We start from the raw sequence: 15,000 nt of genomic DNA on the forward strand, positions 1-15,000 counted from the left end.
CAGTCCCCGGCAAGGCAGCCAGGGACCCAGCTGAGCAGTCCCATCCACAGAAGGGCAAGGAAAAGGACCGCCATCCTCTCCTCCACCCCAGGACAGGAGGAGGGAGAAGAGGGGGGGGAGATGTAGCAGAGCTGGGTGAAGTGGATGAGATGCCAGAGGAAGTTGGTTCACAGGCTAGCAACCTTCAGAAAGAAAGGAAAACTTGTTAGTGTTGTAAAGGCCAGTTTTGGCCAAATGGACTTTTGAGACCTAAAAGTGGTTGGTATGTCTTCATTAAGAAAACTGCCATAGCAAATCAACGGCAAGCGCAGTTCCAATCAATCAATTCCCTGTTAACCAGCATATTATTATGTCTTATAATATCTCATATTATATCTCACACCAGCACGTCCAACAGTGGTCAGATACGTAGAGAGGGATACACCATATCACAGTCATTTTAGCATAGCCGTGTTGCATTAAGCAATGTGTTTTGGTATCGAAGTCCTTGCAGTTCTTAATGTAATGGGGGGCAAGGGCACACGATAAACAAACAGATGTATAAAATACCTTGATTTGTATGATTTACATCGTCAGACAGCTAAAATTCTGGTCCTGATCTAAGCTTGTTAATACAGCTAAGACAATTCGCAAATCACCCAACAACAGCAGAAGACAGCGTTAATATCATAACGATGAAGACCAACGTAAAAGTTACCGTTAGCATCCCAGCCAGAATAATGAAAACAGGACTAGCAAGCTAACTTAAGCATAATGTCGATTGCACCGTTAGATGGCTAGGATTTACAGTAAACTACCTCCAGGAATAACGGATCAGTGCAAAGCAATAGAGTTAGTTCTTCGTTAACATTATAAACCTTCTCTTGCTGGAAGCTATTTCATTTAAATCTAAGAACCGTTAGGTTAGCCCACGTTAACGTTGGTCCACATTACTGTCTCTTTAAACGGCTAGCTTGCATTAGCGTTTGTAGCTTAACCAGCTGTTTTGCTAGCTAGCTAAGGTAGCAAGACATGTCATACCTAGCAGACCTTCTTGCCTGGCTAGTTAGCTTGCTATAATTAAATGTGGCTATCAGTACATCGATAATTAAATAGTTAAATGTACCAATGTTCACATACCAAATTGCACACACAACTACGGAGATATGGCAGTAAACGTCTTGCGGATATTGTGGAGCTAGAGCTAGCTAACTATGCTATCATAGCTAGCTAACGACCAGCTGTTCCCATCACTGTTGTTGACATTATGATTATAACATTACTCACCAAATCCAATGTTTTTATCTCCATGGCTGTAAAGTCCAACTACCGCCAGATACATGAATTACATCATGTATTCTAATAATAATAATTATAATCCAGTGTACGATCTAATATACGTCCGCTTCTCGTTTTGTGCCGTTCAAGCAAGAATACCTTGCCTGAATCTCCACGAATAACAGTCCTGCTGAGCTCAGCTAGCAAGAAGCTGGCTGCCTACATCAAGCGTTGGCCTGTGTTCGGAATGGTACCTGGGTGAGCAGTCCAATCACTTATCCACATTTGGGATTACTAATTTATGTACCCAGCGTCGTATTAGTTGTATAATGCTATTCGTGCATCGTGTATTGGGGACTCAGATGCGCCCGATTCTCTATCCTAGTGCGTCCAATTTGCAGACAATGTACAATGTCAGCAATTACACTCAGATGTCTTTGATTGCAGCGCCGTATGTTTGTTAGTGCGCGCTGGTCGTCATCACAATGCCGTTATCAAAACCCTCACAATTGTGCCCTCTACTGACAAAAACCGGTGAGGTCAACATCAGCTTGTGGCCTGGTAGCACTCATATAAAGTTCCCCTTTGAATTCAAGTCAAGTTAAGTCAAAGTGTTTATTGTTGTATGCACCAAATTGCTTTAGCGCAGAGAAATTCTTAAGACTTGGCAGCCAACATCTACGCAGTAGATGGCATACAGAACAAAAGAACATATACCAAAATAACATACAACACTATAACATACAACATATAACACTATAACATTAACAAGTAACAGCAATTTAAAATACAAGAAGGGCTAGCAGCAGTTTAAAGGGAATTTCTGTTTCCCTTCTGCCACTATCTGTAGGGCCCAGGCCCGGGGTGGGTAATCGGAAGAATCGGGAGAGCTCCCGGTGGGCCGCTTCACTTCTGGGCCGGTCCAAAATGTAATTTTTTTACATTTGTCATGTTCAAATGGACCTTGCAGACACAGGTATCATTATACCACAATCTCCTGAGACACATTCACTGCACACTGATCCCTATTTCACTAATTGTGAGACTTCTAGCACCAATTGGCTGGACCTCTGTTGAATTAGGTCAGTCTATTTAAAGGGGGTGAATACTTATGCAATCACTTATTTTCATTACATATTTTTATTTAATTTACATAACTGTGTAGAAATCTGTTTTCACTTTGACATTAAAGAGGGCTTTTTTGTGATTTTTTTTGTCCAAAAAGCCAACTTATATTGACCATGACTGATTTATAAAAGCAATAAAAGGGTAAAACATCCAAGGGTGTGAATACTTATTGCAAGGCACTGTAATCAAAACATATTCACAACAGCATAAAAGACAGAAAGGTCTAGATGGATTATGAAAATTCAATACTGGACTATCCTCACAATCAATACAATGCATTGTGTTTAATTAGGTCAGAATTATTAACAATACCAACCCTAACCCAGAAAAAAGGTTGTTTTTTGTCTAATTCAAAGTCATGAGGTTCAATTTCCCAAAAACTCCAATCATATTGGGAAGTTAAATCGGAGTGGGAAGGACAGTCTGTAGCCTCTATTTGAGAAGTGAACAGGCGATAAGGCGGCCTTTACCTAGCCTTACCTGAGAAATACAAACAACAGTGTGCTAAATTACTACTTATTAAACTTACACCACGACAAGTCCATATTCATCTTACAATATAATTTAGAAAATAGCAAGCAAACAGTGATATTTAGGGATGCTTGATTCTCTTGACCATAATAAAACATTTTTTGGGTCATAATGGTCGGCACGACCATACTTATGTGGTAGTCTTGAATTATACACCAGAAACGAAAAAAAAAAATGAAATAATCTCCACTTGCCCTCAACATGAGAACGGTGCATCTGTTAAATTAGTTCAGTCTGCAAAAATATTTCCCACGTGTCCACAAAATGAGAATGGTCCATCTGTTTAAATTTGGCCTTGGACCTCTTGTATTTAAAAGATCAGGAAACGGGCTTCATAACTTGTAGCACCTCGAAGCAGACAGACTTACAACACAGAGATAATCAACGAAAGGGTACGTTTTTATATGGCTGATAACTCCAGAAATTATCAGAAAAATGTATGCTTTTCGTATTATCATGTTGACTGTTTCAAACGTTTACAATTTTACAATTCTTGTCCTCTTGGTCAAAACTGTTTTATTAAAATAACATTACATGGACATAACTCCTTGTGTTTGTCCTATTCCTAAAATACAATGTATAAACTTTTGTCTTAAGGTACACATCACCATGCTGGCCCTGCTCCTCCTGTTAAGCCACCTGTGTGTCGTCCATACCTGTCGGACAGGGACTCTGCAGGAATGCCTTGATGCACCGTTCGTCCCAGGCCATAACCTGGCTGGGGAGGGGTTTGATGTGGTCACACTGCAGCACAAGGGAGCCTATGTGTTAGACTTCCAGACATATCTGACCCCAACCAACACCTGCACAATATGTGAGAACCAACTTCAGGGCAACCAGCTGCAGAAGTTGCCCCTTTCTGTATTAGACTGGCGCTCTTTTAGCAACTGTAAGCAGGAGCTCACCAGTGCAATACTCAGCACGGCCACTAGTGTGGCAGAGAGTGCCACCTCTGTCATAGAGAATGATTGGAGCATAGGACTAGAGATTGCTGACCTGGTGAACATGAATGTGGGGGGCAGCCACTCTAATGCTGTGGAATTTGCCATGTCCCAGTCTAGGGTAGACAAGTCTGCCTTCACCTCTCACCAACTCAGCTGTTCCCATTACAGGTACATTATGAGACGGCTCTGGAAGGTTACTTTTGAAATGCAAAATGTTACAGATTACTATAGTTACCCTGTTAATAAGCAATGTGACTATTTTGATTGCTTCAGCAAAGTAATGTAAATTATTACATATGATTACTTTCAGTTACTTTTTGATTGGCCGTTTTTATTGAATATGCCCTGCTTTAGCTGTAAACCACTAAGGTTGTCTGCCTTGTTTCCTAGTAATCCCTCTAAACGTGCATGAACAAGCCACACTGGGTCATTATCTCATCTTATCATTTGTATGTCTTTTCACAGTTATCGTGTGCCAAACAGTCCCCCTCTCAGCTCAGAGTTCCTGAAGCATATGCAGTCTCTTCCAGCAGAGTTTACTGTTGACACTCAACCCCTCTACCGTCGCTTTGTTGAAACGTACGGCACCCACTACATCCAGCAGGTAACCCTCGGGGGCCGTCTGACCCGCCTCACCTCAATCCGCTCCTGTCTGGCCACAGTGAATGGTCACTCGGCTTCCAAGGCAAAGGACTGCATCAACACTGGGCTTTCCATTGGTCTGGGCTACGTCGATCCATCGTTCACCACCAACAATTGCAAATCACTTCTACAGAATGAGGACTCCCAAACACAGTCCCAGCTCTCTTACCTGAACCATGTCACAGAGGTGCTGGGAGGAAACAAGTGGCTGGGAGAGGTGTCGCTCCATAAAAACGATTCTGTTGAGTTCAGAAGCTGGTTGCAGACCCTGAAGGAAATCCCTGACATTGTCTCCTACGCTCTGGTTCCTCTCCATGAGCTGGTTGCTGACCCCACCGTTAGGAGGAATGTGAAGGACATAGTGAGGCAGTATCTTAGGGACAATGCTGTGCCCAAAGAACAACCTTCACAGCAGTGCACTGGCAAGCCCAACCTATCCCCTGAATGTTGCCCGCATTCCCCAAAGAAGGGACGTCTTCAAGTGACCATTAAAAATGCCTGGTTGCCTCAGTCTGGTCTGGACGCTGTAGGACCACCTGATCCTTATGTCAAGATGTGGTACCCGCCGCATTTCCGTCAGACACACTGGATCAAAAACAACGCCAATCCCCACTGGAACTCATATTATGATCTCGGCCATGTGGGAGCTCATCATGAGTTTAAGTTTGAGGTGTGGGACAAGGACGTGAAATATGACGACAAGCTTGGAACGTGCTACACTCGACTGTCTGCGGGCACTCACAGCGGTAGTTGTGATCTTGAGAGAGGGGGAGGATTCGCTTGGTCCTATACCCTCACCTGCGACCCACACCTGATGGGTTATCAGTGTTCTCGGTACAAAACAAGCCAGAGAGAAAAAAACTGAAGAGGTGAAAATTAGCAATAGTGGTGGCAATAGTAAAATCAAGTAACAAGGTCAGATGAGTTCATGCACTTTCACACTAGATGAATGTGTGCAGAGATTGCTCCAAATAAACATTGGTGAATATCTTCAATTTTGTAGTGTTTCTTTACTTTACTTCCTGCTGCCATGAATCCAGTGTGTGTTACTGTGTCGTTTGTGTGAATAAAACCTGACTGAAGTCAGCCTTGTTTGTTTGTTTGTTGTTTTTTTGTGATCAGACACTGGACAAGCAAGAGAAAGGATTTCATGAAGAGTTGGTCTGCAGTCTGAGACTAGGGTCTATTCTTTTGTAGTTTGCCACGTAACCGAACGATGCATGAAAAGTGAATGGTTGAAGAAGTATTTTTTTTTGCGACTGAAACTTGGAAAGCACTGACCTTTGAAATTCGTTTCACAATATTTCTCGCCAATTTCATAGTTATCTTAAGATGACACCAATAATGTCCTTCTTTATAAAAAAGCAAAAATGTCAGTCTATATTTTCTCTGTGACTGATTTATTGTCTCAAAACAATCAACAACCAAACAGCATAGACTCCTGTGTTTTTAGAGCTGGGCTCAGGCAGAGCAGGTGGAAGCTTACAGTAACACTATGCAACAATTTGACACTTTTTGAGGTACGGTTTTATAGGCAACTCATTTTGATAGGCTACCATCTTCAAATTAATTTAAAAAGCATATGGTCATGTAAAGGATAGATAAACACCTGTGTCTTCCCCACTATCTATCCAAGATATGCCCTATGCAGTTCTGTGTAACTGGCTGGAACTGCTGTGAAAATGATGAGGGGACTGGTACCAAAGAGTGTGCCAAATTTCACAATTTTTGACCATGCGCGAGCAGTGGTGTAGTGGTCCTTGGAGAAGTGGGTAGACTCTTATTTTTTTTTAGCAGCCCATACAGCACAGGATAAACGCCCTGTTTTGAGAAGTGGGTATACTCAATGCTGACTGAAAAATAAGTGGGTATACTCCGTATACCTGCGTATTCCCTGGACTACACCACTGTGCGCGAGAGGGAGTTAAAACTCTCAGTGGCCTGTGGCAGCAGGAAGTACAGGCCAACATAGACATGAATAGGCTATTCCTATTCTATTCATGTCTATGCAGGCCAAAGGCAGGAGGCGGGACAAGGCAGTGAGCCGCCAATCAGCAGCATCGACTGTTGCGTTTTTCGTACTCGCTCGGTCATAGCCAAATCTCTCAATGCTGGATGAAAGTCGACTTTGATGTCAGGTAAGATTATAGTATATCGGTTTTCTAAAAGTAAATTGATGTTTAAGTTGATAACTTTGACGAATCCCATGTGATATGTTATTTTCCATGCACTGTAATGATCGTACATCAGTTTGCATGTTTTACAGAAAGTTTGTTAATGTTTTGTTAAGCAATTGTTTGTCATGAGCCACCGTACTGTATTTGTATTAGCAAATCAGGGTGCTCATGTTCCCTCGTTATCTCTGCATCGAGCCTCTCAGTTACCAGTGGTCTGGATTAAATAGCCTACAGTCGCATAAAGTCGGTGTGATCCTTGACTCATACCAACACAGTAACACAATTGTACAGTTGGTGCTTTTTCAGAAGTATCTCTCATCGGTATCTTGTCTGCGCTGTAGGCATAGGTACCAGCCTCACGGGCACCAGAATAATGTAAGTACCTTACCTTGCGAGCAGTCGCGTATAAATGTGGGTGCAATTGTGCATAAATAGTTATACTTTCAGGAGGCTATACAACATTGGTAGGCTACTATCCTGACAACAGCACCAACAATATGTTATTATGACCGATATAATATATTCAGACAGGCATCAACCATTCAACACAACATCAGATGTATTAATTAAGAATTGTCGGCACAATAAAGATCAGTCACAAATCAGTCTCATAAATCAGTCTCATAAAATAGATTCTGCTATCAATTTGGAACTAAGATTAATGATTAAATGAATAACTACAACCAAAGTTACCTTAATAATTACGAGTAAAGGTTGAAGGGCAGGCCAGGGGTGGGAAATCGGGATAGTTCCCGCTGGGCTGATTCACTTCTGGGCTGGTCGAGAATTAAATTTTTTGACATTTGTCACGTTAGTCCCTCTTCTGCTACACACGTTCCGCGTTAATATTGTTGAAGCGTTGTCAACGTATTCGCAAGCAAAATATTACATTGAATTGAAATATTAGCGTTTTTATATCAAACAATATATGGCGATCCATAGACTTTGCAATTATGCAAATTGATAACAAAACTCAAAGTTGAAAATGATGAGCCCGAAATGTGCAATGAGGAGGCCATGACTGCAGGGACAGATAGAGAGGATATCAGAGTAAACAATATGAATTAAAGTTATTTAATGCAAGAAATAGCATCTGAATAGCTACGTTCTACTACGTTCTACTGTAGTCACATGAATATCAAGCTGCTTGGAGATGGTCTTATAGCCTTTACCTTTAACATGCTTGTCTATGATTTTCTTTCTAATCTCCTGAGACAACTCTCTCCTTAGCTTTCTGTGGTCCATGTTCACCATGATACCAAACAGCACAGTGACTACTTTTCACCCTTTAAATAGGCAGACTGACTGATAACAGCTTTGAAGACACCTGTAATGCTAATTAGGGGACACAACTTAGTTTAACATGTCCCTATGGTCAAGTTATTTTCAATCTTTTCTAGGGGTACCATCATATTTGTCCAGGCCAGTTTCATTACTTTTATTTTTTTAATGATGTTGAACAACAATTTAAAAGCAATGTCTGATTTTGATATGTTAATTTTCAGTTCATTTTTTATTTATAATTACCTTTGTCAGTTTCAAGTTATTTCAGTGACCATTGTGGGTTTTTCTTTCTTTAACGGAAGGGTACCAACAATTTTGTCCACGTCTGTATATACAATTAAAGCATTCATTCACAAAATTATCTGAAATAAAACACCAAATGTATGTTACTTATGAATTAAAGGGGATTGTGTGTGTGTGTGTGTGTGTGTGTGTGTGTGTGCATATGTGCTTGTGTCTGTCTGGGTGTGTGCCAGAAAGAATGTACAGTTGCCCTTGCTGCGTGTTCTGCGTGTGTGTGTAACCGTTTGTACACGTTTGTGAACACACATATGAGATAAACCAGCCTGGCCCAGATGTAGCAGCTGTCGTGGGGGCGTCTTACTGCTTCTGTCCCCAGATTGCAAGTGGCTGGAATGTATTGATTTAACTTCTGAGTTTCCTCTCTCGACCGTGTAAGTATCTGTGGTCTTGCTTGGTGAACTATCTTTACCTTCCACAGTTTACAAGATGTGCGGCATATGGGCAGTATTCGGCAGCGATGAATCTCTTTCGGTCCAGTGCACCAGTGCCGTGAAGATAGCGCATCGCGGGCCGGATGCGTTCCGCTTCGAGAATGTCAACGGCTACACCAACTGCTGCTTCGGGTTCCACTGGCTGGCTATCGTGGACCAGCTGCACGGCATGCAGCCGCTGCGGATCAAGAAGTTCCCCTTCTTGTGGCTCTGCTACAACGGCGAGATCTACAACCATCACAGAGTAGGTGGAAGCATACTGTCCTTTGGTCTCCTGTCCTTTGGTCCAGTGAGGGTCCGTTTCACACCAGATGCATTGCGGTTGCAATTTGACATCATATTGACATCATACAAGCACATTACATAACTAACACCTTTCACTGCAGTTTTAATGTCTATGTTACAGACAGGGAAAAGTAAAAATATTATATTTATAACTAAACTATATTATATAACTAATTTCGCAGTTGCATGAAAGGGGAAAGTGTTGGCTACACGTGTACTATATAGTCATAGCAGAAACCCAATGAAGGCTATAGTTACATTATGTATCGTGTATGTATGTACATTATGTATTGTGTATCAACGTCCTGTAATGGTCTCTCTGAACGTTCTAAAAACGTAAATGTGTATGGTTCCCTTGACAACTCTAGGACGTTTTGCACGACGTTCCAAGACTGTCCCGAGGACGTTGCGGTGACAATTGGGAAACGTTTTCTATAGGTCCTGGGGACGTTCTGCAGGAAGTTGCAATAACGTCCCTAGGACATTGCGGTGACGTCTGGAAAATGTGTTTCTATAGGTCCTGGGGACGTTCTGAGGGAAGTTGCAAGAACGTCCTGAGGGCATTGTGGTGACTACTGGGAAACGTGTTTTAGACGTCCTGGGGAAGTTATTCAAGGACGCACCGCGGACGTAGCAGGCACGGTGGGGGTAACAACCGTTTTTGTCGCACATGACTAAAGGCACCGTGTTGTAAGATTCATGATCAAGCAGCTGCTGTGACCACCAGAAGTTGGCCAGCGGAATAACCAAAATGGTTATCTTATCATGGTCACAAAGGAAAAGGCCCCACACTGGATTTCCTCAGACACCTGGGGTCAGGAAGCAAACTGAGGTGTGAGTGACTGCAATTAATCATAGTATGGGAATGGGGGAAGCCATTGAGAACCATCTCAGACAGAGAAACCAGATTATCATATACAACACAAAAGGTTGCCAGACCTGTTTGCATTACAAGCCTAGCTCATTTACATTGGAGGCCTAGGAGTGGTCTTAAAACAGTATATATGCCTAGAATTGTGGATGCTTGTTATTCAGTCCTACACCGCTGAATCCAGAGTAAGGCTGCTTCGTCACTGCACATTACTGGAATAAAGATTACTGCATCAGAAACAAAGAAACTTCCATCATTTCTTACAGTGTGCAGCATTGGTGTTTATTCGTCGTGTGAAGACATTTATTGGAGGACCTTAGGCAACGCAATGGATCATAAAAAGAAATCAAATCGGAAATATAGGGTGGGGCAAGGCCGTTTAGTGATTTATAGACAAGAAGAAGGAGTACTTTAAACTCAATTCTTTGTTGTAAAGGAAGCCAGTGAAGTGATTTAAGAACAGGGGTGATATGATTGAATTTTGAAGTCTTAGTGACTATTCTAGGAGCTGCATTTTGGATACGTTGAAGTTTGTTTAACATCTGTTATGTTAGACCAGCATAGAGTGCGTTTCAATAATATAACCGATTTGAGATAAACGCATGCATGCAAGTCCGATTTAAAGCTCATGCGAACGTCCCGCAGTGGACCATAGGTAAAGGTAACGGGGACGTTTTTGAAGGACGTCCTGGGGACGTATGCTGAGAGACCAAATAAGAACGTTCCCTAAAAGTCCGATTTAAGACTCAATGGAACGTCACAGAAGGACCAAACGTAGACTTGCTACGAACGTCAAAAATGTTCTGGTAACGTCCTCTAGCGAACGTTGTGGCGGGGACCAATTGGGGACGATTGGGGACATTGCGAATGTCCTGTTAACGTCCTGGGGACGTCCCCGGAAGTGATTCGAACATAAAGTTAGCAGATACAGGAAGCCATTAATATGTTGGATGAGCCCAGCAGAAATATGGTGGTAATATGAATATGAAATATGATTGTGGGACTAAGGTTTAACCTAATATAAGACTTGAAATAGAAAACTGTCTGTCTCTCTCTCTCCCACAAACTGTCTTCAGCTGAAGGAGGTGTTTGAGTTTGAGCACCAGCCTGAAGGGGACGGAGAGATCCTGCTGCATCTTTACGATCGCTTCGGCATCGAAAAGATGGCGTCTCTGCTGGATGGAGTGTTTGCCTTCGTGCTGCTGGACACGGCAAACAAGAAGGTGTTCCTGGGCAGAGACACGTATGGCGTCAAGCCCATGTTCAAACTATTCACCGACGATGGCTTCCTTGCTGTGTCCTCCGAGGCCAAAGGTGAAAACACACACACACACACAGACACGCACACATGCACTCCTTAACAGAGACATACAGTATACAGTATCAGGACCATATTCAGACTGATCAAAGATGACTACATTGATACTCATGGATAGATGTGTACACACACACACACACATGAAGTGTAAAATACTGTACTGTTCAGCTAATAAGTAATGCAATTACTGTAAGGTGAAACACTTCTAAATACTTTAGAAGGGGTGTACGCGCGGTGTACTTACTTTACTGTACATGCACACACATTCCCACCCTTTCTAAACAAGACAAAACCCTTTCACTTCTGTAACTGAAGCTGCATGCTGAATCAGTCCATTGAAACCAGGGGTGGGCGGAAAAAATCGATGATTCGATTTTTCTCGATTCGTAAAAGTTCAGAATCGTTTTTTTTTTTTTTAACACATCAATTTTATGTTGAAATGCAAGCTACATCGATTATTGCATTGTTCATCGAAAGACAAAATTGTGACAAGGAAAAGCTTTTTCTCTAATAAAAAAATAATTTTTAATTATCAAACACAAAGTAGGAAGTGATTTTAGACTCTGAGTAGTGAACTCAAATGTTTTAAAGTCAAAATGCATCAATAATCGTTTTATAGGTTTAGAATTGATAATCGATAATCGTTTAGAATCGTTAATTGGTTTAGAATCGAATCGTTGACCTCTGAATCGGAATCGAATCGAATCACGAGGTGCCAAGAGATTCCCACCCCTAATTGAAACCCTGTGCTGAAGGATGTTCTCTCCCCTCCCCTCTCCGCCAGGCCTGACTGAGGTCACCCATTCTATGGCTTCTCGGGTGAGGGTGGTGCCCTTTCCCCCGGGACACTTTGAGGCGTTCAACCTGAAACGGTCTGGGAAGGTGGAGTCCATCCAGATGGACCAGTTCCACAACTGTGTGGACGAGCCGGCTCACAGCATCTACGACAGCGTGGACAAGCTGCCATTAAGTAAGCCTTATGTGCCAGGTAGTGTTGCACCGATACCGATACCAGTATCGGATAGGGCCCTGATACAGCACTAAAATGGTGGTATCGGTATCGGCGAGTACCAACAAATAGTGCAGATACTTTTTTTTTTTTTTTTTTTTTTTTTTATCAATGGTTTGGTCCACAAACAAAACAAACACACAAAGAAACAATACAGGGAAAGAAAAAAAAAAAAAGAACTGACCAAACTTTAACTCTATTGTGTTCAAAATCAGAAAAGCCACTGTGCTGCTCAGTAAGGTAAACCATCAATTATAGAGGAGTAGTCCTCAGTTATGTCTGAAGTGCTGAAACTGCCTTTCTTACTGTTACACTAGTATTATACATGGGACCAAACCAAACCAAAAAAAAAAAAATATATATATTTTTCAAATTTCAAACAGAGTGGTATCGGTATGGTATCGGTATCGGCCGATACTGCACAGCCAGGTATCGGTATCGGTATCGGAGCCAAAAAATGGCATCGGTGCAACACTAGTGCCAGGCTCACGCCCTCTTTGACAGTGAGGGAAAGCCGCCCTCAGGTAAGCCTTAAGGCCCTTGCTTGGTTCTGCGTTGAGTATGAATTGCTAGGTGCTTACGCTTTGCAAGCAATTTACACCCAGAACAATAGGCTTGCGTAAAATGGCGCAAGTCTAGAAAAAGGGGCCGACGCACGCAAGACGTGAAAAGTCGCGCAAGGGTCGCGCAAGGGGCTTGCGCGGCCTCTTGCGCTTGCGCTTGCGCTTACGCCTCTGAGCATAAACCAAGCTTTAAGTGCGGGGCTTTTCCCTCCATGCTCCGGGTGGGCATCCGTAGAGCTGCACCGGTTAGGCGAGAGGATCTGCTGTCAGTTGGTGCTGGGCTGCTAGTGGTGCTGCTGTAGGCCTGGGAGATGTCCAGAGGTGTAACCACTGACCATCTTGACTACTCCCCTCTGCTTAGGCTTCCAGCTGGAGACGGTGAAGAGCAACATCAGGACGCTGTTTGAGAACGCCGTCAAGAAACGCCTGATGGCCAACAGGAGGATCGGCTGCCTCCTCTCAGGTAACATCACCTGCCTGGCCACCTGTGCCTTACCAGAGTGATCTAACCTAAAGGTGTTGAGGTACTATCCTCTAAACTATGACCTGCCTGGTTTGGCCTAAAGGTGTTCCGTTAGCTCAGAATGGTTGAGTAAGATGTACATTAATGCAAGGCCTTGGTTTTGATTCCCAGTGTGTCCTCGTACGAATCAACTCGGTTTATTTTGATTTATTGTTAGTAACTCTGTTTGTTTTTATCTTTAATTTTTTTTTTCATAACGTCTCAACCCCGATTTTTTCCGTATTTTTTTTGTGTTTCAATTTAAATTCTATTAGGCTACTGTTTGTTTCTGAAAAGCACATTGAATTGCATAATGCAGGGGTCCCCAACCTTTTTTGCACCACGGACCGGTTTAATGTAGGAAATTTTTTCACGGACCGGCTTCAAGGTGTAATTTTCCACCACTTGTTAGTCATGTCATCCATTCATATATTCATACCCGTGAGGCAAGCGCGAGTTCGATAGAATGGAGTCTACTCATATACAAAAGCTAACAGTAACGTGAAGTGGCGTTAACTTGCGACCAACACCATTGTATTACGAATGTTAATGCATGACAAATACAACTCACCATAACGCTGAATCAGTGTTTGGTCTCCATGTGCTGAAGCAGTTTTGAAGGCTTCATTAGCTTATTTGCTATCTTGTCGCCACAAATTAAACAGAGCGGACTTGGTGCGTGAGAATCAACTGTTGCGATAAACCCGTAATTTAAGTATGACTCCTGGTATTGTCTGTTAAAATAAGCTTTCTTTTTTGGAGGTCGTAGGCTCCTCTTCTGGCTCCTTAGTGGGCCTTTTCACCTTTGCAAAGAAGCTCTCCAAAGATTTTAGTTTTGTACTCATTTTCGCTAGTTTCGCTATTTTTTGAGTGACGTATCACGTGAACAAGACAAGCGTCTTGACGTGACAAGAGGCACAGGCGAATATTACATCCTAGAAAATCCAGTCGTTTTTAAAAAAAATAAAACACCTTTCAGACGCTAATAATAAATACAGCGGACATTATATAAATTATTTATTCTTTCTGCGCGGCCCGGTAACAGATGCCTCACGGACCGGTACTGGGGACCACTGGCATAATGTACGAAATGTGCTATATAAATACATTTGCCTTGCCTTGCCTTGCCTAAAATGTATCTTTTCTGACTACTGATTATTGGGTTGTTATTGGGTTGTTAGATAATTGGGGGCTGATATGTGCGCATTTTAGATGATCGTTTATATGTTTATTAGTATCTATCTAAATTATGATAAATAAATAAACGTTTAAAAAGGAATGTCTGCATGACTTGCGTGGGTTTGGGTTTTGTGTAGCTTGCAGAAATGCAACTGTAAAGCATGGGCCAACTATACGGATTCCTCTGATGGCAATTCCCCAGTTTAGAACAAGAATGGGAGCGTTCAGAGAATGCAAACCTCCGCTTTGTGACCTTGACCTTTGACCTTGACATGACCTTTGGCCTTGACATCTGAAAATTGAATCAATTATTGCCATTATATTACCCAATCTCCCCACAAAGTTTGATGGAAATCGGTCCATGCGTTTCTGCGTAATCCTGCTGACAGACAAACAAACATACAGGGGCGAACACATAGCCTCCTTGGCGGAGGTAATAAAGATGAGACTTCTGCTCACTGCTGCGTGTTTGACTGGTCTTTAAGACGAGAATCCCCCCTGCAGCTTCAGAAGAAGCACATGCTAGTTTTAAGTTGTGATTTTGTTATACTTTATGATGAAATGTATAAATCATTG

The 15,000-nt window shown here is 42.3% G+C and overlaps 3 protein-coding genes across 3 annotated transcripts in view; 2 read left to right on the top strand and 1 right to left on the bottom strand.

The window, feature by feature from the left end:
- The window catches only part of megf8 (multiple EGF-like-domains 8), a gene marked incomplete at both ends in the record, with an annotated part of 50,729 nt that extends 50,655 nt beyond the window's left edge, over window positions 1-74 (bottom strand). The window contains 1 exon segment of the mRNA XM_080857592.1: window positions 1-74. This exon segment is cut by the window's left edge and continues 98 nt beyond it. Within this exon segment, the coding sequence (XP_080713718.1) occupies window positions 1-74 (74 nt within the window).
- A 1,371-nt stretch (window positions 75-1,445) lies between these two features.
- LOC308380740 (perforin-1-like) lies at window positions 1,446-5,367 on the top strand (the record flags this gene model as incomplete). The annotated part of the gene is made up of 3 exons (XM_080858144.1): window positions 1,446-1,515; window positions 3,514-4,028; window positions 4,326-5,367. The coding sequence occupies exons 2-3, from the start codon at window positions 3,526-3,528 to the stop codon at window positions 5,365-5,367; spliced, it is 1,545 nt and encodes a 514-aa protein (XP_080714270.1). The 5' UTR covers window positions 1,446-1,515; window positions 3,514-3,525.
- Window positions 5,368-8,692: 3,325 nt separating this feature from the next.
- The window catches only part of LOC308380414 (asparagine synthetase [glutamine-hydrolyzing]-like), a gene marked incomplete at both ends in the record, with an annotated part of 9,605 nt that continues 3,297 nt past the window's right edge, over window positions 8,693-15,000 (top strand). The window contains 4 exons of the mRNA XM_080857746.1: window positions 8,693-8,941; window positions 10,930-11,167; window positions 11,956-12,141; window positions 13,105-13,206. Of these exons, the coding sequence (XP_080713872.1) occupies window positions 8,693-8,941; window positions 10,930-11,167; window positions 11,956-12,141; window positions 13,105-13,206 (775 nt within the window). The remainder of the gene's footprint in view (window positions 8,942-10,929; window positions 11,168-11,955; window positions 12,142-13,104; window positions 13,207-15,000) is intronic.

The sequence above is a fragment of the Sprattus sprattus genome, assembly GCF_963457725.1.
Source record: "Sprattus sprattus genome assembly, chromosome: 19".
Lineage (NCBI taxonomy): Eukaryota > Metazoa > Chordata > Actinopteri > Clupeiformes > Clupeidae > Sprattus > Sprattus sprattus.